General features: G+C 41.2%; 2 protein-coding genes across 2 annotated transcripts in view; both read left to right on the top strand.

Moving 5' to 3' along the window:
- Nucleotides 1-6,638, top strand: part of LOC120866530 (phosphatidylcholine transfer protein-like) — a 39,129-nt gene extending 32,491 nt beyond the window's left edge. Inside the window, exons 3-6 of the mRNA XM_040244308.1 lie at nt 350-429; nt 2,891-3,062; nt 3,940-4,007; nt 5,392-6,638. Coding sequence (XP_040100242.1) covers nt 350-429; nt 2,891-3,062; nt 3,940-4,007; nt 5,392-5,469 — 398 coding nt within the window. The 3' untranslated portion in view covers nt 5,470-6,638. The remainder of the gene's footprint in view (nt 1-349; nt 430-2,890; nt 3,063-3,939; nt 4,008-5,391) is intronic.
- Nucleotides 1-24,897, top strand: part of LOC120866506 (phosphatidylcholine transfer protein) — a 193,226-nt gene that overhangs the window by 122,138 nt on the left and 46,191 nt on the right. The gene's annotated exons all lie outside the window — the stretch shown is intronic.

Below are 24,897 nucleotides of genomic sequence, written 5' to 3'. Positions count from 1 at the left end.
ACTATTGGCATTGCAGTGCCGCCCAATGGTTACCATGATTTAATAACTCAAAATTTTATTTTTCGGAAGCCTATTTTTATTATCACATTCTACCTTAGAATGTGTGTAGCTTCCAGTGAATGAATTTTGTTGGATCCATTTATTTCAAATGTGTTTTTAAGTCTTGTAAACACTGTTCCTGGGCAACAAGCTTTCAGTGATAATGACTTTTCCTGGAAGTCAGTGCCTTCTGAGTTAGTGGTTTATCATCCTCTACAAGATTGTCATATCAACACTTTTTGTTAATTGAAGCCAAAGAGACTTCCAGATGCAATAATGCAATTTATTTTATTTATTTTATTTTTTTTAGAACTCTGTGAAATAAAAATCGATGGAGAAGAAGCGGTCTATTGGCAAATGAAGTACCCTTTCCCCATGTCCAACAGAGATGTATCCTTTGCAAAAGTGAAATGTTAGTCCCTCAGTCATGTCCAACTCTTTGCAACCCCATGAACTGTAGCCTGCCATTCTCTTCTGTCTGGAATTCTCCAAGCAAGAATACTGGAGTAAGTAGCCATTCTCTCTTTCCAGGGGATCTTCTGGTTCTAGGGATTGGACTACAATCGCAGGCAGATTCTTTATCATCTGCACTACCAGGGTAGCCCACCCTGGTGTAACACTGACCAGTTCTCTTAGTATTTCTGTGCCTCGTGGCTATCACCCAATGGTGGCATGGCCAGGAGTTGTGGACAATACTGTCTTTTACTCTTGTGCAAGCAGCTGCTAAAGCTGTTGCTTCTTGTGTGGCTTTCAGAGACCTCAGCATGTGACTTCTGGGCCTGACTACATGTAGCATCAGTAATTGTGGGCAGCAGCTCACACTTTCCTGAGAACGTTTCTAGGAAATCTTTTTGTGTCAGAATTGAGGACCTGAAAAAACTTTTCATAAAGAGTATTCACTACACTCCCTCAGTCTACAGAGGAGGAAGCGGGCACCTAGAGAGTTAAGGTGATGGAGGCGCACAGACAGGTGGTGAGCTGCTGACTTGGGGCAGCAATCAGTTCAGCTCAGTTCAGTCACTCAGTCATGTCGGACTCTTTGTGACCCCATGGACTGCAGCACCAGGCCTCCCTGTCCATCACCAACTCCCGGAGTCCAGCTAAACCCATGTCCATCAAGTCAGTGATGCTATCCAACCATCTCATTCTCTGTCGTCCCCTTCTCCTCCTGCCCCCAATCCCTCCCAGCATCAGGGTCTTTTCAAATGAGTCAGCTCTTCGCATCAGGTGACCAAAGTACTGGAGTTTCAGCTTCAACATCAGTCCTTCCAATGAACACCCAGGACTGATCTCCTTTAGGATGGACTGTCTCCTTGCATTCCAAGGGACTCTCAAGAGTCTTCTCCAACACCACAGTTCAAAAGCATCAATTCTTCAGCACTCAGCTTTCATTATAGTCCAACTCTCACATCCATACATGACCATAGGAAAAACCATTGCCTTGAATTGATGGACATTTGTTGGCAAAGTAATGTCTCTGCTTTTTAATAAACCATCTAGGTTGGTCATAACTTTCCTTCCAAGGAGTAAGCGTCTTTTGATTTCATGGCTGCCATCACCATCTGCAGTGATTTTAGAGTCCCCCCAAAATAAAGTAAGCCACTGTTTCCACTGTTTCCCCATCTATTTACCATGAAGTGATGGGATCGGATGCCATGATCTTAGTTTTCTGAATGTTGAGCTTTAAACCAACTTTTTCACTCTCTTCTTTCACTTTCATCAAGAGACTCTTTAGTTCCTCTCTACTTTCTGCCATAAGGGTGGTGTCATCTGCATATCTGAGGTTATTGATATTTCTCTTGACAATCTTGATTCCAGCTTGTGCTTCTTCCAGCCCAACATTTCTCATGATGTACTCTGAAGTGAAGTGAAGTTGCTCAGTCGTGTCCAACTCTTTGCGACCCCGTGGACTGTAGAGGCTCCTCTGTCCATGGGATTCTCCAGGCAAGAATACTGGAGTGAGTTGCCATTTCCTTCTCCAGGAGATCTTCCCAACCCAGGGATCGAACCGGGATCTCCTGCATTACAAGCAGACACTTTATCCTCTGAGCCACCAGGGAAGTTAAATAAGCAGGGTGACAATATACAGCCTTGACGTACTTCTTTTCCTATTTGGAACCAGTCTGTTGTTCCATGTCCAGTTCTAACTGCTGCTTCCTGACCTGTTTCTCAACAGGTAGGTCAGATGGTCTGGTATTCCCACCTCTTTCAAAATTTTCCACAGTTTATTGTGATCCACACATTCAAAGGCTTTGGCATAGTCAATAAAGCAGAAATAGATGTTTTTCTGGAACTCTCTTGCTTTTTCCATGATCCAGTGGATGCTGGCAATTTGATCTCTGGTTCCTCTGCCTTTTCTAAAACCAGCTTGAACATCTGGAAGTTCACGGTTCACGTACTGCTGACGCCTGGCTTGGAGAATTTTAAGCCTTACTTTATTAGCATGTGAGATGAGTGCAATTGTGTGGTAGTTTGAGCATTCTTTGCAATTGCCTTTCTTTGGGGTTGGGATGAAAACTGACCTTTTCCAATCCTGTGGCCACGGCTGAGTTTTCCAAATTTGCTGGCATACTGAGTGCAGCACTTTCACAGCATCATCCTTCAGGATTTGAAATAGCTCAACTGGAATTCCATCACCTCCACTAGCTTTGTTTGTAGTGATGGTTCCCTCAATGCGTGCTCTCAAATGAGAACACCAGGTAGGAGGAGCCATGGTTTTGCAGTGTGGGTAGGACAGGAAGTGAAGTAACAGTATAAGGGAGCAAACACCAAGTGGAGGAACAGAATCATGTCCCTTTGCTTCTGACTCGTATGAGATGTTGGACTTGATGTGCCTTGACTGGTGGTGTAGTGTGTCTATGTGCGGCAGCGGCGAGACCTGAACTTTGAAGGGCGGAAGGTCCACGTGATCCTGGCCCAGAGCATCTCTGTGCCATGGTTTTCAGAGAAGTCGGGCATGATCCGGGTGAAGCAGTACAAGCAGAGTCTGGCAATCCAGAGCTATGACTCTTGGAGGAGTGAAGGTAAATACCGTGCATATGTTGGTGTACCTGCCTGGGCCACCCATGTGAAGGCCACACTGATTGCAGGCCTATCAAATGCAGGATGCTTTTTCCCTGAGGTCAGAGACTGAGCATGGGTGCAAAAGAATCAAATGAGACTCAGTTCACCCCAGAAGCTAAGCTACAATGCAAGGTGGATGTTTAAATCTGATCAGTCCATTGTTTAGTGACTCCATTGTCCAGATGAAATCAAAACATCCAAGTGAACCAGAAGGTTTAGAAACTCACTTCAGGAAGGTCCTGTACATGCACAAGCTAGAAAGGGGTGGGCAGGAGAGCTGGTGGGACCACCTCTGGGGAGGCAGCTCCTCCTTAGCAAAAACCCAGGGACTCAGAACCTGTCTGCCTTGAGTTCCAGCCTCAGGAAAGAGGCTGGGAGGGGTCAGTGCAGCCATCTGCTGGACTGGAATGGATGTGACCTCGAGGCATCAGTAAATTCTGAACTTAGTTCTGACATATGTTAAATCTGCCACCTTTACATGTCATTTTACTCATTTTATCATTTATAAACTGGTGTTCAATTTTATCAACTTTTTATAATTGAGATAAGTTAATGAGAGAAATAATTAAATGGGGGATATATCCCATTTAGATATAGATAATAAGTATCAGTTAACAGCACTAGTCATGCCTTTAATAAAAAGCAGCAGAATGTGCCTGGGCTGTTTTCCTAAATGTATATATGTAAGTCTCCCATAAGACAAAGCAGAGGAAAGAGTTCACTTGAATTCAGTGCCACTTCCCTCCTTAATTTCTGAACTGAATATAAGCCTGGATATTTCCAGGGGTTTGGCTCTATTTTTCCTTCTTGTAAATTGTGCTTTCTTTCCTGCTCTAGTTTTCATGTATTACTTCAATAACCCAGGTGGCCAAATTCCATTTTGGATCCTTAACAACTTCACCAAGGTAAGATCCCAGGAGGCAGCGGGGGAGGTGTGTTTGGCAGATGTTAACTTGGCCTGTGGTGCCGTCGGTCTGGATAGATGAGCTATCTCAGGCCTCATGCAGCTTGTTTGACTGACTCTGGTTAGGACTGGAGTTACAACACCCAGGACAGCAGCCGGGACAAAAGGCATGAATGCCAGCGCTCCCTGCTTGCCCACCAAGAGCTCATCAGGATCACTCTCTGGAACCTCCAGACAATAGCCTGCTCCTTGTAGGAACAATGGTGCCTGCGGGCCCTGTATTTGCTTATGGAGGAGTTAGGCCAAGCTGACTTGGGAGGCAGTGAGGCATGTCTAAGCCTGGGAAAACTTCCAGCTTTGTTCTTGTTTTCTTTTTCTGTTGATGAGCGGGAGCCTCAGTTGACCCGGATCACTAGAGACTGCCTAAGCCCTGGAATTATGCCTGCCATTCAGTCTGCTTTGTAAAGTCCTACTTACTGATTGGAGGGATCACCAGTTCCCTGGGGGAATGAAAAAGCACATAGGCTTTGAATCAAGCACAAGATATTTTGAATCCTGACCTTGTTTCTGACTCTGTAATCTAGGCAAGCCATCAGTTTCTCCCCTCCAAAAAAATAGAAATGGATATCCCCACTCTATGCTGCTAAGTCACTTCAGTCGTGTCCGACTCTGTGCGACCCCATAGACGGCAGCCCACCTGGCTCCCCCGTCCCCGGGATTCTCCAGGCAGGAACACTGGAGTGGGTTGCCATTTCCTTCTCTAATGTATGAAAGTGAAAAGTGAAAGTGAAGTCGCTCAGTTGTGTCCAACCCTCAGTGACCCCGTGGACTGCAGCCTTTCAGGCTCCTCCGTCCATGGGATTTTCCAGGCAAGAGTACTGGAGTGGGGTTCCATTGCCTTCTCTGATCCCCACTCTATAGAGAAGGATTAAATAAGACAACATTTGGGGAAATTGGAATGATCAATGCTAACTGAAGGATCACATATCCTGCTTCATCCCCCTGCCCACCCCCCTCCTTACCGTTTTCTAATTCTGTAAAGCAAGTCCTTTCTCTCATTTTTTTGGAAGAGTCCCTCAGCCCAAGCAAATCCCATCTCCTATTTTCCTTTTTCTTTCAAAATATGATATCTCAGAAATATCTTAGCTTTTTATTAGCAAAAGTAAAATACAAATGGTCTTACAACTGTGGCCACCTTGCCTTAGTAGTGCCTTGTGTCTTAACTTGTGTCATCATCTGTGGCCACATTCTGTGGAAATCTACTTGGGGGCCCTATTGTCACATTTATTATTCCAAAAGCCATCTTCATTATCTTTGCCACTTCCTGAAGAATCGAGAGTGAGCACTGTGAGGACATAGAAGTGACAGTTTTCTTTCCTTTGCAGAGTGAAATTCCTGGCTTCCTCAGAGACTTGGAGAATGCCTGTCTGAAGTACCACAGAGCCGAAGAGAGAGATTTGTGAGCCTTGTGTCCTGGAGTGATGTCCGTGGAGCGATGTCCGTAGTATGATCTCTGCAAGTGCCACAAGCGCTGACACTCAGCCTGCCTCTCTCTTTTCCATCCTCAGAGGCCCACACACTCTCCATCACCTTGTCCTCAAGTGTGTTTGCCTGAGATCCACTTCCTTTCCCACTCTCCCCGCCTGGGACCCACTGCCTTCTTTCACTGTAGAATGTGGGTGATGTTAGGGAAACCTTTGATTGTTTATTTTTAAGAAAGGGGAGTCCTCTAGGGAGCACAGTCATTTCATTATGCCATTCTAGGGTGTTGTGGGTGGAGGATTGATACCACCACCTCGTGGTGACTGATCCCAGTGAGCCGGCTCCTTCCCACACCTGGGTCATTGCAAATCAAGAGGGTGACCGCCTGTTGCAGTTGCTTTGCCTTCAGAACTGACTCTCAGTGTGCCAAGACCAGAAGACGCATGTCCGTTGGCCTTATGCTTTGCTGATTTGAGATAATAATCCACTAAACCTCTCCCCATTCCTACTTGGAGAGAATCATGAGCTGTATCGATTTCAAACCATTTTGAAACAGCCCTGACTATGCATACAGTGTGAGACAGTTTTTGTCTCATCATCCATGCCTAGATTTTTCTCTTTCCCACATGCCACTGGGGAAGGCTGCTTGTACCTCTCTAGTTCCATGTTTTACTGGACAATGAGGCATTAAGATAACTCTGGTGGTTAGCGTTAGCCAACTTGCTCTGCACACAGCATTGGGATTAATTTTTTTAATGTGTAATTTCCTTCTATAACATTTGGACATATTGAAAGAATAAGTGTTCACAGCCAGGGAAATATGAATTAGTGGTGTGGTTGACTCTACATCTTTTTTTCCAGGAATTCTAAATTATCTGCCTCTCCCACCAACAGAAGACTTCCCTTTTCCTACTTTTCTTTTGAATTTTGGAAGGAAAGCTATTCTGTGGACAAAGGCACAGCCTTATAATCTCAGGGAAAAATTTTAATCACTTTGTGTGATGGTACCAAATCTTCATTACTGGACATACAAATTCAGGATGTAATTCCAGAAGCATGGGATTTATTAAAATGGGATAACTCAGACTGTGTCTTTTCTCTCTGGAAAAGGAGGTGTGTTGACTATCAAATAAATACACAGTGACTTATACTTGTCTTGTCTACAGTCTCTCTTCTGCCTTATTCCCTATGAATGAGACTGTTAGGTCTCTTTGGTTTGCAAGTGAAATCCAACCTAACTCATGGACTTGAACATAAAAAAGAATTTTAGGCTCACTTACATGCAAAGTCAGGTGTAGAATGGCTTCAGGTAGTGGTTGATACAGGTACTTGACAGAAATCAGCTCTGTTCTTTGAGGTTTCTTTGATTTGGGGCCATGTTTGGCGGCAGGATCGCTGCTAATAGAAAATGAGAGACCTGCATCTTACCGGATTCACAACGAATTAAAAAAAAAAAAATTTTCTTTTAGTAGATCCTGAACCATCCCATGATTCCCTTTAAACCATGTACCAATCCCTGTCCCAGTGATTAGTCATGTGGATAGAATTCTGCAAATAAGTGAATACTTCAGAAATGTATCATTAAAATAGCACTATCAGTAATGTAGGGCTTATCTTGTGGCTCAGATGGTAAATAATTTGCCTACAATGCAGGAGATGCGGGTTCAATCCCTGGGTTGGGTAGACCTCCTGGAGAAGGGAATGGCTATCCATATCTGTCAGTATTCTTCCCAGGAGAATTCCATGGACAGAGGAGCTGCAATTTAATTTTAGGTAAAGCGAATCTGAATGTCTCATGTAATAGAGGTCAAGTTGACTGTTTATATATAAAGTCATTGAAATACAAGCACTAGGATTATAGTCTTTCAGCAGAGAATCTACATGAAATGGAATCATGCAAATTAACAGTGTTTGCTAATCTGCTAAGAACACAGAATACTAAGAATGCTGAGTTTCTACATGTGAAAGTGAAAGTGTATGTGAAAGCATTAGTCGACAGCTCTTTGTGACCCCATGGACTGTAGCCTGCCAGTCTCCTCTGTCCACGGAATTCTCAAGGCAAAAATACTAGAGTGGGTAGCCATTCCCTACTCCAGGGGATCTTCCCAATGCAGGAAGATTTCATGCACTGCAGGCAGATTCTTCACCAAGTTTCTAGGTAAGGCAGCTTTAAAAATCACTGTTTGCTATAATTAGCAGAGTTAAAACCCTTTGGCATTCAAGTTTACTAAACTGGAGAAGATAGTACCAAATAGTGGGAAGCATAGAACCCCTGACCAAACAGTAAATGCCAGAGGACCAAAAACCATTGTATTGGCACTTTGGAGTTTGAGCTAGATTTTTACAATGTGACTCACTGCAGGGGCTGAATGTATCATTTGGAATTTAATGTTATAATTATATTCTCATTCTTCTAACTCTTTGTTTCACCTATTTCATCTGTCCCTCTGAGTAGATAATAAGATCTTTGTGGGTAGAAACTCTTCTTTCTCTTAGATTACTGACCCCTAAGTGAGTATATCCTAGGCACACAAATGGTATCTAATGAGGGACTTTAATGATCTGAAGGAGACTGACCACACACACCCAGAAGGCAAAACATATCTAGAAACAGAGGTTAGATTTGATTACATGAAATACCATTTTAATATTTAATAATCTAATTCAAGGCAATTTTTCCCACATCACCATTTTAGGGGTTCTTGATTCCTCAGGATCTCTAGGGTCTTTCTTTGAAAGTGCTCCAGTCCTTTGCTTATAATGAGGTGACTTTGCTGATGTGGCTATAGGTTATACTTCAATGTTACAAAAATTTTACTGTCTAGACAGTCCAGCCGAGATTAGTCAGGATTTCAGGATTTTGATGACTAAAGTAGCAACTACTCTCCGTGCTAATTTTTCCCCACAATCTAATTATTCATACTGCATAACAGTTTAAAGTTAATGATGACCTTGGAACTGAGGAATTTCAGTAGATGATCACTCCATGAAAATGTTGCTATGTCACATTGAGCATCGTGGCCTGGCTCCTGGCTGAGATTCCTCACCAAGGATCCCCACCTCGAGGGCCTGCCCTTCAAAACTCCTTCTTCCCAGCTGGGTTTGAAAGAGAGAAAGCAGGAAGAGCCCATTCAGTCCTCACGTTTCTGATGGCACCACCCAGTCGGCTCAGAGAATTATCTTGAAATGCTTTGAGATCTGTATTCACTTCACAGGTATTTCTCAATGGTCTGGCATCCATTTGTCCAGGGGAGAGCATGGTAGCTCCTTGGATAAGTAAGTGCTTGGGGTCCACTCTCAAGGAGCTTATGATCTAGTGAGGAAGACACAGTGGAGAAGCTGTTGAAGGATGACAAATTGTGAGAAAGGGCAAATAAAGTGGGTTAGAGTCTAAACCTGGGGCACAAACCAAATCTGGGGGGTTGCAGAGAACATGTTGGACTTGGCTGGATGAAAGTTGGAAAAGAAGACTCTTCCACGTGAAAGAAACCATTTCCATAAAATCCTGTAAGCAGAAGAGCCAGTCATGTTGCAGGAACATCCAAAGGATCTGAACAATGAGAGTGGAGGAAGACATTGCTCACATGTGGCTGAAGAAGGAGGCAGTGAGGCTATAGGAGATCCTGAGAGCTATGGCAAGGATTTTGGACTTTCTAGCCAGAATGTGAGTGAAGTTTGAAGAATTTTAGGCTGAGCAGTGACCCGATAAAGTATAGTCATTCCTAACACCAGCTCACTTCCCCCCATGGTTCTCCACCATCTCCAGCGTCCTTCTGGCACTGTCATGGAGGTGCTCTCCAAGATGCTGTAAGCCTTGCCACTCTGTATCCCTCCCACTGTGAGACAGCACTCTCAGTAGTCCACATCCAAACCTAATTTCTAAGGTAGAGCATCAGGCTCTGAAACTTAATTGGAGAAAAAGGAAACATCCATGCCCATCGCCCTGACGCATCTGGCCCATGCTGCTGTCAACATGCCTTCCAGCGTGACGGCACCAGGCACCCCATGAGAGCAGAGTCAGTGCAGGAGCCAGAAGTGCGGGTGAAAAAAGGAAGTCAGGCAACATGTAAGCAGGGCTACCTTCACCAAAGTTCAATTTTGTACACAACTCCCCAACTACAAGGAAGAATACTTATTTATTTATTTTTCTTGAGAATATAAATACACTTTATCTGTTTAGATTCTCAGAGTTTAGGACCACCAAAATGGGAGGATTTCAGTAAAGCTGTTTGTACTGCTAATCTATTTGTATGCGGTTTTGTGTGTCTGCTTGGATACATATAATGTATGTTCCATTTCCTCAGATAAAATAATGGAGCAACAACGAGGCAGCATGTTATGTGAGTGAGTTTGCAAGTTCTCCACCTGGTGTGCCAGGTTAAGGGCTAGGCAGTGGAGTTCATAAAGTTTAATTAATTCTTCTGGTAAAGAATTAGCAGACTACAGAGAACATGCACACAGTTTACAGTAATGAGAAACTGTGATCACCACCATACATAAGGAAAACATGATATTTTAGGATTATGTGGTTAATTGATTAAAAAATAAAAGATAACAGGCCCCAAATGGAGCCTTATGCAAAGCCCCCATCTCAAACAGGGACTAATTTCAGATTTGGCTTTCCCCAAAATAGAATCTCAATGTGGTCCATAAAGAATTCTTGATCAGCACAGATCAGTTAATCTGCCTGATAGACCTCTTGCTGTTGTTCAGTCACTAAGTTGTTTCTGGCTCTTTGTGACCCCAAGAACTGCAGCATGCCAGGCTTCCTTATGCTTCACTATCTCCCAGAGTTTCATCAAACTCATGTCCATTGAGTCAGTGATGCCATCCAACCATCTCATGCTCTGTAGCCCCTCCTCTCCTCCTGCTCTCAATCTTTCCCAGCATCAGTGTCTTTTCCATCCAGTTGGCTCTTTGCAGCAGATGGCCAAAGTATTAGAGCTTCAGCATCAATTCTTTCAATAAATATTCAGGGTTGATCTCCTTTAACATGGTCCACTGGAGAAGGGAATGTCAAACCACTCCAGTATTATTGCCTTGAGTACCTCATGAACAGTATGAAAAGACAAAAAGAGATGACACTGGAAGAAGAGCCCCCCAGGTTGGCAGGTGTCCAGTGTGCTACTGTGGAAGAGTGGAGAAATAGCTCCAGAAAGAGAGCTGGGCCAAAGCAGAAGTGACACTCTGTTGCGGTTGTGTCTGTTGGTGAAAGTTAAGTCCGATGTTGCAAAGAACAATATTGCATAGGAGCCTGGAATGTTAAGTGCAGGAATCAAGATAAATTGTACAGAGTCAAGCTGGAGATGGCAAGAATGAACATCGACATTTTCGGAATCAGAGAACTAGAATGAACAGAAATGGGTGAATTTAATTCAGATGACGATTATATCAATGAATGTGGTCAAGAACCCCTTAGAAGAAATGGCGTAGCCCTTATAGTCAACAAAAGAGTCTGAAATGCAGTACTTGGGTGCAGTCTCAAAGTGACACAACGATCTTTGTTTGTTTCCAAGGCAAACTATTTAACATCACAATAATTCAAGTCTATGCCCCAACCACTAATGCCAAAGAAGCTATACTTGAACAGTGCTATGAACACCTCCAATACCTTCTAGAACTAACACCAAAAAAAAAAAAAAAAAGCTGTCATTTTCATCGTAGGGATTAGAATACAAAAGTAGGAAGTCAAGAGACACCTGGAGTAACAGGCAGGTTTGGCCTTGGAGTACAGAATGAAGCAGGGCAAAAGCTAATGAGTTTTGTCAAAAGAACACGAGGTGATTTTATACATGGGTAGACCCCTGCCCTCCTCTAAAGGAAAGTAACCTTGTAATAACCAATCTGCTCTTTTCCTAATATAATCTCTTTATTTCTGCTCTCTTTTGCTTACAAAAATCTCTCATTTATTCATCCCTTGAAGCTCCTTACTGTTTCCTAAGAGAGATGCTGTCCAATTGAATTGATTTTTAAAAAACAATAATGGCTATCATTTATTGAGCAATTATTATGCACTAAGAACTAAACTTATTGCATGCTTTATCTCACTGGTTCTTCCCCGCCCCCCCCCCCCCCGGCGAATGTATTATTTTTTTTATTTTTAATTTATATATTTTAATTGGAGGCTAATTACTTTACAATATTGTGATGGTTTTTGCTATACACTGACATGCATCAGCCATGGGTGTACATGTGTCCCCCCATCCTGAACCCCCCTCCCACCTCCCTCCCCATTCCATCCCTCTGGGTTGTCCCAGAGCACCAGCTTTGAGTGCCTGCTTCTTGCATCGAACTTGCACAGGTCATCTATTTTACATATGGTAATATACATGTTTCAATGCTATTCTCTCAAATCATCCTGCCCTCAATTTTTGCTTAAAGAAACTCTTAAAAGTTTTAATATGTCTTAGTTTATCTTTGAAACATTCTGGGATAAAAAGAAGGTACCAAAGAAGACCCCCAGAAGGCCCCCAGAAGCAAAAGCAACCAGACTTGGGTACCCATTGAGCCCCTGAACTCTGCTTTCTTGTCAGGAATTTCTGGAGAATTTCAGATTCTAGCTCTGCAGCTTTTCCTTGAGGTATCAGACTTTACTTGATAAAGTCTTTACTTGATACACATCTTCTTCATGACTGTGTCCAGAAACTGGCTAAAACCAGATTGGGTCTGTCTTAAAAATTGGATGGGCTTCCCTGATAGCTCAGTTGGTATGGAATTCACCTGCAATGCAGGAGACCTGGTTTGATTCTTGGGTCTAGAAGATCCGCTGGAGAAGGGAACAGCTACCCACTCCAGTATTCTGGCCTGGAGAATTCCATGGACTGTGTAGTCCATGGGGTTGCAAAGAGTCAGACACAACTGAGTGACTTTCACTTCACTGGAAATTGGACTGAGTCTGGGATTGAACTGGATCAAGATTAGAAACTTAAATGAGTGTAGAGTCAGTCTGGATCTTACTTAGTTGGACTGAGTCTGGTGTGAGACGTCAGGTGAATAAAATTTTGTTTTAGGGCTGGACCAGCAGGCTAGCCTTACCAAAGATAATCTTGAATCACAGTGGCCACAGTGGAGAAATTGTAACCTTGATAATCTTATCATTTATGATGTGATCTAGAATGAAAGAGCTACCTGGGTAGCTCATCTGGTAAAGAATCTGCCTGCAATGCAGGAGACCCTGACTCAACTCCTGGGCCAGGAAGATCCCCTGGAGAAGGGATAGGCTGCCCACTCCAGTGTTCTTGGCCTTCCCTGGTGGCTCAGATGGTAAAGAATCCTCCTGCAATTTGGGACTGCAGGTTCAATCCCTGATTGGTTGGGAAGATCCCCTGGAAGAGAGAATGGTAACCCACTCCAATATTCTTTCCTGGAGAATCCCCATGGACAGAGGAGCCTTGTGGGCTGCAGTCCATGGGGTTGCAGAGTTGGAAACGACTGAGCAACAAAGCACAGCACAGCAAGAGAATAAAATGGGGATCTCAGCCAAGAACTCATTATAAATGTAGGGGGAATATGACTTTTTTTTCCTCTAAAAGTTTAGATGACCAGAATGGGATTTGCTGGACCCTACTCACTCCAGAGCCTGCAGAAAGGATCCTCGGAAAACTGCCAGAAGCCAGCAAAGATAAGAACTCTTACCAAAGTCGGTTCTCTCATTGCTATCTCCATCAGTAGTGCATGACTACCAGAGGAGGCAAAATTTCACTTTCTCCCATCCTTTCTAAATTCAGACTGGTAGGCAGTAAGCATTCTTAAGAATTAGATCTTTGAATTGTAAATTGGCTCTTGAGTACCCAAGGGTTGTGGATTCCTTCTTTCTCAAGCACAGCCATTGCGTTCCTGTTTGTCTAACTTTTGTCCTGATAACTTGGCTTGCCAGCAACCACTTTAAAGATCTAAAAATTTTAGCTGGGAGGGAAATGTGAGCTTCACTCCATGTGCATCCCGTGACCTACCACTGTTGTCAGCTTTCAAGGGAGCTATTTGAGCTTTTCTTTCTTTCTTTTTGTTATCTTTGGTATAGCTCTGGAAATTAAGAGTGGGAGGAAATGTCTTTTGCACCCTTTGGGACACCTCTTGCCTTATGGGCTTGTTCAGTATTTATGACCCAGGAGTATGTACTGTTTGTCCAGCAGAACACGATAAAATATTGAAAGGATTTTTTTTTTTTTTTTTAAATTCTGTGTTAGGAAATCGGCCAGATTGGAAGTTGACATTCAGAGCTTGCTTGGAAACTTTTTCTTAAGGCCTTCTCTTCTAAATAAAGTGAAACTATTGAGACACAGGCAAAGAAAAATTCTGAAGCCTTTGTGGAAAAGCTTATTAAAACACTTTACAGACACACAGCTCTAAATCTAGAATATAGGGCTTTTAAAAAAAGCAATATTTTGATTATTCTTTATTCTTGAGTAGAAATTTATTACTATCTCTTCAAATTATATCCTTTAAGTAGGTGTCAATGCATAGCCTTTAAAAATTTTTTTTTGCATTTATTCTTGACTATCACATTTTAAAATTTATTTTTAGTTGGAGGATAATTGCTTTACAATAGTGTGTTGGTTTTAGCCATAAATTAATATGAATCAGCCACAGGCATATATATGCACCCTCCCTCTTGAACACCCCTCCCACCTCCCACCCCTTCCATCTCTCTAGGTTGTCACCCTTTCCACCTCTCTATCTTGTCAGAGTACCAGGTTTAATCTCCCTGTGTCATACAGCAAATTCCCACTGGCTATCTATTTTAAATATGGTAATGTATATGTTTCAATGCTATGCTTTCAAGTCGTCCCTCCCTCTCCTTCCCCCTCTGTGCCCACAAGTCTATTCTCTATGTCTGCATCTCCATTCCTGACCTTCAAATAGCTTCACTAGTACCATCTTTCCCCCTCTGTGCCCACAAGTCTATTCTCTATGTCTGCATCTCCATTCCTGACCTTCAAATAGCTTCATTAGTACCATCTTTCTGGATTCTATATATATCCATTAATAGTCTATATTTGCTTTTCTCTTTCTGATTTATGGGTTCCCCTTGTGGCATATTGAAAAGCAGAGACATTACTTTGCCAACAAAGGTCTGTCTAATCAAGGCTATGGGTTTTCCAGTGGTCATGTATGAATGTGAGAGTTGGACTGTGAGGAAAGCTGAGCACCGAAGAATTGATGCTTTTGAACTGTGGTGTTGGAGAAGACTCTTGAGAATCCCTTGGACTGCAAGGAGATCCAACCAGTCCATTCTAAAGATCAGTCCTGGGTGTTCTTTGGAAGGACTGATGTTGAAGCTGAAACTCCAATATTTTGGCCACCTCATGCGAAGAGTTGACTGATTGGAAAAGACCCTGATGCTGGGAAGGATTGGGAGCAGGAGGAGAAAGGGACGACAGAGGATGAGATGGCTGGATGGCATCACCAACTCGATGGACATGAGTTTGAGTAAGCTCCAGGAGTTTGTGATGGACAGGGAGGCCTGGAGTGCTGCGATTCATGGGGTCACAAAGAGTTGGAAATGACTGAGTGACTGAACTGAACTAAACTGAACTTGTGGCTCAGCTGGTAAAGAATCCACCTGCAATGGGGGAGACTTAGGTTGGGAAGATCCCCTGGAAAAGGGAAAGGCTACCCACTTCAGTATTCTGGATTGGAGAATTCCATGGACTGTATAGTCTGTGGGGTTGCAAAGAGTTGGACACGACCAAGTGCCTTTCACTTTCATGTTCACTTTCTGACTTACTTCACTCTGTATAATAGGCTCTAGGATCATCCACCTCATTCAAATTGGCTCATATGTGTTCCTTTTTTTATGGCTGGGTAGTATTCCATTGTATATATGCACCACAACTTGTTTATCCATTCATTAGTTGATGCACATCTAAGTGGTTTCCATGTCCTAGCTTTTGTAAATAGTGTTGCAGTGAACATTGGGGAACATGTGTCTCTGTCAGTTATGATTGATTTCCACTTTAGTTGAAGATCTTTTTGTTGATGTAAAGAAGGGAATTCAGGATAACATAGTTGGATGGGTAGGGCAACCTCCATATCATTCAGATTGCCTCCAAGGATTAAATGGCAACCCACTCTAGTACGCTTGCCTGGAAAATTTCATGGACAGAGGAACCTGGTAGGCTACAGTCCATGGGATCGCAAAGAATCGGACATGACTGAGCAACTTCACTACTTCACTACTTGTCTTATAAATCAAGCCTTTATAAGAACAGAAATGAAGATCTAGAAATAATTCTAAGCCCTCTTATCCTTTCCACTAGTCCTCAAATGTACTTACTTTTTTGATCTCAGAAGTCTTGCAGATATTGTAAAAGTTCTGGACTTAAGGAACAACTGGTTCAACTTCCCTTCTTTCTTTGTGCCTTTGAGATGTAAATATTCTACATAATCTTCTTAAGGAAGCAAGGGGATTGTTGTTAGAAAGAGAGGGGGGAAAAAAAAAGAGACTACTTTTGAAATAAGGAGTTTAAAAAAAAATCTTAAGTCTATCACTTGAACATCCCTCCCATCTCTCTTCCCATTCCACCCCTCTAGGTTTTTACTGAGCCCTGATTTGAGTTTCCTGAGTCATACAGCAAAGTCCCATTGACTATTTATTTTACATGTGGTAATGTATGTTTACATGTTACTCTCTCCATACAACCCACCCTCTCCTTCCTCTCCCACAGCTATGTCCATAAATCTTTTCTCTATGTGTCTCTATTGCTGCGCTGTAAATAGACTCATCAGTACCATCATTCTAGATGCTATGTATATGTGTTCAGTTCAGTTCAGTTCAGTTCAGTTGCTCAGTCGTGTCCAACTCTTTGCAACCCCATGAATTGCAGCACGCCAGGCCTCCCTGTCCATCACAAACTCCTGGAGCTTACTCAAACTCATGTCCATCGAGTCGGTGATGCCATCCAGCCATCTCATCCTCTGTCGTCCCCTTCTCCTCCTGTCCCCAATCCTTCCCAGCATGAGAGTCTTTTCCAATGAGTCAACTCTTTGTATGAGGTGGCCAAAGTAGTGGAGTTTCAGCTTCAACATCAGTCCTTCCAAAGAACACCCAGGACTGATCTTTAGAATGGACTGGTTGGATCTTCTTGCAGTCCAAGGGACTCTCATGAGTCTTCTCCAACACCACAGTTCAAAAGCATCAATTCTTCGGTGCTCAGCTTTCTTCACAGTCCAACTCTCACATTCATACATGACCACTGGAAAAGCCATAGCCTTGACTAGACGGACATTTGTTGGCAAAATAATGTCTCTGCTCTTTAATATGCTATCTAGGTTGGCCATAACTTTTCTTCCAAGGAGTAAGCGTCTTTTAATTTCATGGCTGCAATCACCATCTGCAGTGATTTAGTATACATTATTTTTTTTTTCTCTTTCTGACTTACTTCACTCTGTGTAATAGTCTCTAGGTTCATCCACCTCATTAGGACTGACTCAAATGTGTTCCTTTCTATAAGTGAATAATATTCTATTGTATGTATGTACCATAGTTTCTTTATCCATTCATCTGTCATTGGATATCTAGGTTGCTTCCACATGAGAGTATAATAGGCAGGAAGGCTAGGGGCCCCCAAGTGGGAGGAAATAGACTGCAAGTGTCATATGTTTTTTCCTCTTTCTCTGTACAAAATTTAAAGGAGGTTTCTCTTAAAATTCTGTGTTGTCATGACAACACCTGGTTCCACCTGAACTTAACTTTTCTCAACCTTAGTTGACCAATGCATTTTTCTTATGGAAATGTTTTTCTTAAGTTATGTTAATGAACTATGTATTTACCTTAGGCTCGGGTCCTAGCTATTGTAAATAGAGCTGCAGTAAACATTGGAGGGATGTTCAAGTGGGAGGGGACACGCATAAAGCTATGGCTGATTCATGTTGATGTTTGGGAGAAACAAACACAATATTGTAAAGCAATTATTCTTCAATTAAAAATAAATAATTTAAAAAATTGTTGCCTGTGGTTGCTTCGTGTGAAATGTCAAACTCTTTCTCAATGTTTGAACTTACTGTTATTGAGAAATAATAATAAAAAAAAGTCCTTAATAAAATTACATTTGCTTATAAAAAAAAGAAAAATTGCTTACCATATGACAACATTTTTGTAAGTAAATTAAATATAAATAAGAGCTTCTGAGTAAACTCCTTAGGAATAATTACATTTTAGGAATACTTATTAGAAATAATCTCTCAAACCAACAAGGACTTCCTATATGGTAGAGGGAACTATACTCCATATCTTTCAATAAGCTACTATGGAAGAACATGAATCAATTAGCTGTATACCTGAACTAGCACAACATTGTAAATCAACTACACTTATATAGAAAAATTAATAAACAATCTCTCCAGATTTTAGGCACTTGAAATTAAGAATTGTGATCAATTAAGTTAAATGATAAAAGTTTATTAAATGGGTCATTTCCAAATAAGACAAAAAACAAAGCATTAATTACTGAACAGTAGCTTCCTTTTGCAAAGAAATTAAAGGCATTTAGGATGATTTAAAAATATATTTGGTGCCACACTGAGGTATTTTCTATGAAAAAGCACATATTAAAAAAATATTATTGGTTTTATGTTTGCCAATCCCTAGAATGCTAATGTAAAAAGTTCATAACTGTTTACTTCTTAGTTTTCACTTATAATTAAGGTTTACAGAATTGAAGATTTGAATTTAAATATGAAATTAAAGTTGCTAGAAGTAATAATGGAAACATTTCAGTATACAATAGCAAAGTAGGATGTATGTTTTCAGTAAAAAAAGAAGAAAAAAGATAGGAGTGGAACTGTATTATGTTAAAAAAAAAAAAAAAGAAAGAAAGAAAGTAATTTTGTCTTAGAGCTGGTTGTCCAGATTGGGGGAAAAAAAAAAGACAAACTACTGTGGATACAGAAATTTATGGAAGATTTGAGAAAAACAACACTGAAAACAGAGTTTTGTGCATGGAAATGATTGGCTTAGAATAAATTTAATTGAGTAAATTTTAAAAGTAATTTTGTATAAAAGCAGAATTTATTTTTTTCTCTGCTGAGGACAGTTTTCTTAAAATACTGATCTCCTACCTTTAGCTAGGAATCTGTTATAACTTCCTTATTTTGACTTTGAAATCTTCGGTTGTCATTTTGGTGAAGTGAATAAACACTGATTCCCAGTGAACTATGATCCAGTTTGACCAAGTAGTTTGAAATGTTTTGATATTTTTGATGAAAAATTTCCCAGATCAAATTCTGATGTAGTTCTTTGACCTCTAGCCAAATTTTGGTTACCTCAAAGGACCATTGAAACATCCCAAAGAGAGATATAAACTAACTAGGTTTATTTGGTATGTTAAATTACATGGAAGTATTGTCAAATAAGTAAAAAAATCTCCTTAGGCTACATTGTGTGAATAAATGTTATTAATCTAGAAATTATATGGAATTTCTAAGAATCTGGTATATCCTGGTAAAATGTTATCAGTCATAATTTAAGTTATTATCTTAAAATGTTGTATATCACAGCTGTAACCAAATTTCTTTATCAATTGTGTAGTGAGCAGGTCTTTAACCATGCCTTCTTAAAACTGGTAACAAAAAGGGTTATTTATATAGCACTGTGTGAAATAGTGAATATGGTTATAAATTTATGGTTTCTATCTAAAGTATTACTAACTTTCAATCTTTCTTTTCCAGATAAAAGACTTATCTGGAAAAGACTCTCCCCCTCAAACTAATTATGAGTTACAGCAATTTGGTGAATTATAACTTTTAAGCAGAATGGAAACATTTATCTTTTCTCTTTCCTTGATGCCTCCAGAGACTGGAAACTCAGGTTTCCAGAAACTTTTAAAATCATCCAGGTTAGGAAAGCAATCTCCTAATACATTCAGGAATCTCAAAGTATTTGGGGCCCTTGAAAAGGGAGAGATTGACTCAAATCTGTAGTTAACACAGGTGAAATCTGTGACAAGACTTTGGCATAACTTTCCTGGCTTTAGGAGGCCTTTTAAAAATTCAATCTGAATTTCCATATAAAAGGTTTTAGCAAAACCTGTTTCAAAAGGCCTGTATGATCACATGTGTATAAATCATCAGGCCAAGTTCATTGAAACCAGAGTTATTTTGCAAACAATTAAGTCTTGTTTTGGTAGAAACGGGGTAATCTTAGGGACGAAAAAGATTATGTTTATGTGGAGAGTAAATTCAAATTGTGTTAATAGAAGTCTTTATTTACCAAGAGTCACTTCCCAGATAGCTCTGCTGTTACATTGTTGTAACTTTTAGTTGAATTATTAAAAGGACACTCTAGTTTGTTTCTGAAGTGCCATTCATTAGTCTGTCTTTGGATGAAGATTAGATGCCCCATAACCTGCAACCAGGGGATTATTCACACTGGAAAAGGCATGATTTAAAGGACTATCTCCAACCTGGATGTAAGGATTCTTACCAGCTACCCTTCACTAGCTCATGAATATTTCATCTGAAGGAAATTGATGCTTTGATTACTGCTTTCACTTAGAGAGGGACCTTACAATGTACTAGACTCTACTCAGGCTACTGATCTCAAAATCACCTTAAAACAATGTTAACACAGAGGGCAAACTACCAGACAGGGTGGTAGGAAGAAGTAGACAGGTGACCTAAGTTGCCAAAGCAGGCCTGCAGACTGATTACTTTGATAATTGCTCGTACTTGCTTATGAAATGATGGTATTTCATGATCTTATGTACAGATAAAGTTAGTTGAATTGTTAAGTTTATGGCCAATTGCTTATTTCCAGTACTTCTAGATTAACTTGAGTGGATTTCTCCACTCAAGGCTCTAAATGGATGACTCTTAGGAAATTATTCTAGAAGGAAAAAACTATAGTTCTTTTGACATTGATATTACTGGATGAGAGTCTCTCATTTGGCCAATCAATCATAGCTGCTCTGATCATTGTCATAAACATAAAAGATCTTCCCCCTTCTGTTGGAAACAGTTAAACAATGGTAAGTGTGACCAGCTTAATACTATGAAGAAATGTGACTGGGTGCTTTATGAATAATGCAAAGATATCATTTCCTTCAAAGATAAGGATTGGTACTGAATATATTAAGTCAGATGAGCTGTGGATATACTGGGTAGCACCTAATGGAAGTTCTTATCTTGAGTTCTTACTTATAACCTTACAAATACTACTAACTCTATCACTTATATTCTGCCTATTTCGTACTCTGATAAAATAATGATTAGATGACTTGAAGCAGTTGACAAGACATATAGTTCTATATAAGATCAATAATAGTAATAGTGTAACTTTAAATATGGGAAGAAGCAACCAGGGGGAGTCGTTTTCTGGACCATGATGCACCAGTAAGACTGGTGGTCCTGAGACTTGGCAGTGGTCGATAGGGCCTAGTCCAGCAATAGCACCCTGAGAGGCCTAAGAATGAAATCTTGGCCTGACCTAGGAACAAGCAATCCTAGCACTCTGACACAAAATAATCATGAAATGCCTCCTAGGCTATGGTCCAATCTGTGACCATGAGAAGGCACTGCCAATTAAAACTTGGCACTTGCAACCTGTCACTACAAGTATGATATCAGTAGCCACTGCAGTTGGTGACCTTCGGCACACCCTGAAAGGAGTTCAGGGTGGAGGTCAGGAATAAGGCACTCTTTTTTACTGAGGAATTCTGGCAGAACAGGCCTTCAGATATCCAGATATTTTCAGAGGAAGATTTCATCAGACCAATTTCTTTCATCTTCTCCTATCTAGACAATCACTGAAGACTTTAAGAGACATATCTGATCCTCATGACGAATAGCAACATTTTTGTGACTGACAGGAACCTTCTGCCAACATGTGTGTTTGATTGCATGTATCATCCTTCGCCAAAATCACAGGCATACTGACCTCCCCTTCCACAAGCTCTTCAGAGCAGTTCCTCAGAGTGATTTGAATAACTTTCTCCAGGACTATAGTCCTCCTTTTTCCCCACAGAAAACTTAACTCACAACTCTCATGCTCTGTATTTTTTTGTCAACACCTTCAGACTAAAAATGTTAAATAAAATGTTCTCATTTTTGATAAGCAACTCTACCACCATCTCTGATAGCCTACATAATTTAAGGCAGTCATTGCTCTAAGGTCTCTTGAAGGTTGGGCCAAAAACAACTCCAAAGTTTTCTGCATCCCTAAGATTCCCCTTTCAATGGAGGATCATTTTGAAAAATACACATAAAGGAGTATGACAATGTAAGTCATGGTGTGTAGCGTTGTGCACTTATCACTAAAAGAAAAGCAAGATTTACCATAAAGCTTTGTGTCCACTTGTCAAATAAAGCTAGTTTTAGTTTAGTTTAATTAAATAAGCATATTTTTAGATTTTTCAGCATTGAATTCTTTTATTCTACATGTGTCTGCTGACATTCATATAAGTTCATATTATCTCTATCACAGAATCTGTAGCAAGAAAGATAGCAAGCTAGACTTCCCTGGTGGTCCAGTGTTTCAGAATCCGCCTGACAACGCAGGGGCCATGGGTTTTATCCCTGTTCCAGGAAGATTCGCCATGCCTCTGTGCAACTGGGCATGTGCACCCCAGCTGCTGAAGCCTGTGTGCTCTAGAGTTCGTGCCCTGCAACAAAACCACGTGTGCTTGGTATCTCAGTCAGGTCTGACTCATTGAGACACTTTGGGCTGTAGCCACCAGGCTCCTCTATCCATGGCATTTTACTGGCAAGAACCCTGGAGTGGGTTGCCATTTCTTCCTCCAAGGGATCTTCCAGACCCAGGGACTGAACTTGTATCCTCTGTGTCTGCTGTGTTGCAGGCACGTTCTTTATCCACCCAGCTATCAGGGAAACCCATAGCAAGATAAGCCACAGCAATAAGAAGCCCACGTGAACTGCAAATGAAGTGTAAACCCACTCAGCACAACTAGAGAAGGCCTGTGTGCAAAGATTTCCACAATCTTTTTGGGACTTCCCAGTCTACATAATTGTGTGAGTCAAATCCCTGTGATAAAGTTGAATTTGGATGAAGATTAGTCAAAACACAGAATTTCCTTTGAAGATTAGTCAAAACACAGAATTTCCTTTAAAATTTGGGGAAGTAAAAGAACTAGATTCAGTCAAAGCACAGAAGTAAGTAATAATAGTGAAGGTTTACTTACCACTTTCCAAATGCCAAGCACACTCTGAACATTTCACTCATTAGAATGTTTCATCCTAACACATCTGTAGGTATAAAGACTGTAATAGAGCAGGGAACTTTATCTTGTGCCCAGCTATACACTCCATATATAGAACACACACAATTTTCAACTCTCTGATGAATGAATGAATGAATCAAAAGTGGAACAACACCCAAAAGCCCTAGGATCTCCATCTGACCTTATGGCAGAAAGATGGATATAAAAATTAAAACTTTATCTCATGTTCCACTTATTTCTTAACAAGAGTGAGCTCTTAGAACAATGAACTGTTAGAATTTTTAACAGATTTTTTTTTTGCATTTTAGTTATTTTTTGCTTAGTTTTATTGATTAAAAATTAAAAAATGATTCTGCATTCTGTTTGAATACCTTTGGAGGATGTATAACGACTGTCTAGAAGTTGACACGTTCGAAGTTATCATTGGTGTGAATGGGGGAAGAGAGGCAAAACACTTCAAGAAAAGAAGAGTTTTTCATTTGCAGGCCAGGATGCTGGAAGTTAAGAAAATCCAATTCCCTCAGGGACAGGTGTAGAGGTTGGTGGGGGTGGGGAGCAGTTATCAAACCCATTTTCTCCTACTTATTTTACTTAATTCCTCTCTAGTGGTTCATAAACTGAGAAGCCAATGAAAACCAAGCAGGCCAAAAATGGTACTTAGAGGTCAGTGAAGGATACACAGCAACTTTTCCTCTATATCAAAAGCTTAGGAGGGACCAGATCTGTTTTTAAGTGGTCATGGTTTCTGCTTACCAATGAACTTGGAGTTTCATTTTCCCAGGGACAGTGAATAAACTCTTTCTTAGGAGCCTAATTTCAGGCCAGTGTTGAATAATTGCTGGATTGCTGAAAGCATCCAAATAGGAGCTCCTGTTTGCTTCCAGCTACTTCAGACTCTTGTAAACAGCATTTGCTTTCCATCACAAGCTAGGAAATGTGCCTGTGCAGCCAAGGTGCTGGGTCCCTGGAGAGAGCGTGCAAGGAGGCTGTTTTCTCATGTCTCATTTGGTTTATAACATGCTGGTAGGGTTGAATAATCACTAAAGCTCCATGTCTTCCCATCCAATTATATTCCACTAATTTATGAAACATCCAGCAATCTGCTGGAGGACTAGGAGGTCAACCAGATGTTTCCTGATGCAAAGTCAGAGCACTCGCATCTCATGAGAAGGGAGGACTGATGGGCACACACCCCTCCTGACATCACTGGGTGAGGCCTGCAGGAGATTTTCTAAGTAGAGAAGCTTGGCCAGGGAAGAGTTCAGCTGGCAGATCTGAGCTGGGATTAACTCATCCAGATAACTAGGAAGAATGACTCAGCAATTTAAGCCTGTTTATTCTCCAGGAGGAGTTAGACCCTGCACTCCCTGAATATCCCAGGGCTCTAGGAGAATCTCCACCACAGCTCCCTGGGTACAGTCAGGATCACGTTCACCATATTCCACCCCCAACACTTCTTGTCTGAGCTGGACCTAGCGATCTGCTTATAAAGAGGAGACCATGCTAGAACTGGTGTAATGAAGAGCAACAGTGATGGGATGTCATCCAGAGATTAGACTACGAAAAACTGTGATGTCCTTCTTGCTCATTTTCTCTCTCTGGAGCTTCTTGCTTCCTCTGATGAAGCAAGTCGCCATTTGGGAGCTGCTCTCTGGAGAGGCTGAGGGTGGTCTTTTGACTGGCAGCGAGTCAGAAGCTGAGACCCTCTGCCCAACAGGCTGGGGGGAACTGAGTCTTTCCAGTAGTCTTCTGAGTGAGACTGAAGAGAATCCGTCTCTGTGCTGCCTGGCTTTGCAAGGACTGCAGTCCCAGAGGACCCCTGACTGCAGCCTTGAGAGACGCTGAGCCAGACACCAGGGCAAGCTCAACCACACCCAGGCTCCAGACACACTGAAACTCTGAGATAAGAAATGTTGTTTATAGTCAATAAATTCTGGCTACTCAGTGATAGGCAACTCACTACAGTCAGGTCTCTGCTCAAGTGTCTCCCTGTTTATAGTAGTCTCTTGCCTCCTGAACCAAGAAGGCCAGCAAAAGGGATTCCCCATTATCCTCTGTATCCTTGCTCATCTTCATTTTTCCTTATGGAAAATTATTGCTGCTTACTTTTATGTTACATATTTATTGATTAGCTGGCTTCCCTACTAGAATGAAAATCCAGTGAACACCATGTCTGTCATTTTCTTGGTAAATAAGATGAATATATATCTGCCCCAATGCTGTGTAGATATATTC

Source organism: Oryx dammah, unplaced genomic scaffold (assembly GCF_014754425.2).
Source record: "Oryx dammah isolate SB20612 unplaced genomic scaffold, SCBI_Odam_1.1 HiC_scaffold_8, whole genome shotgun sequence".
Taxonomy (NCBI): domain Eukaryota; kingdom Metazoa; phylum Chordata; class Mammalia; order Artiodactyla; family Bovidae; genus Oryx; species Oryx dammah.
The sequence above is the reverse complement of the archived record's forward strand: the minus strand, read 5'-3'. Positions and strand labels throughout refer to the sequence as shown.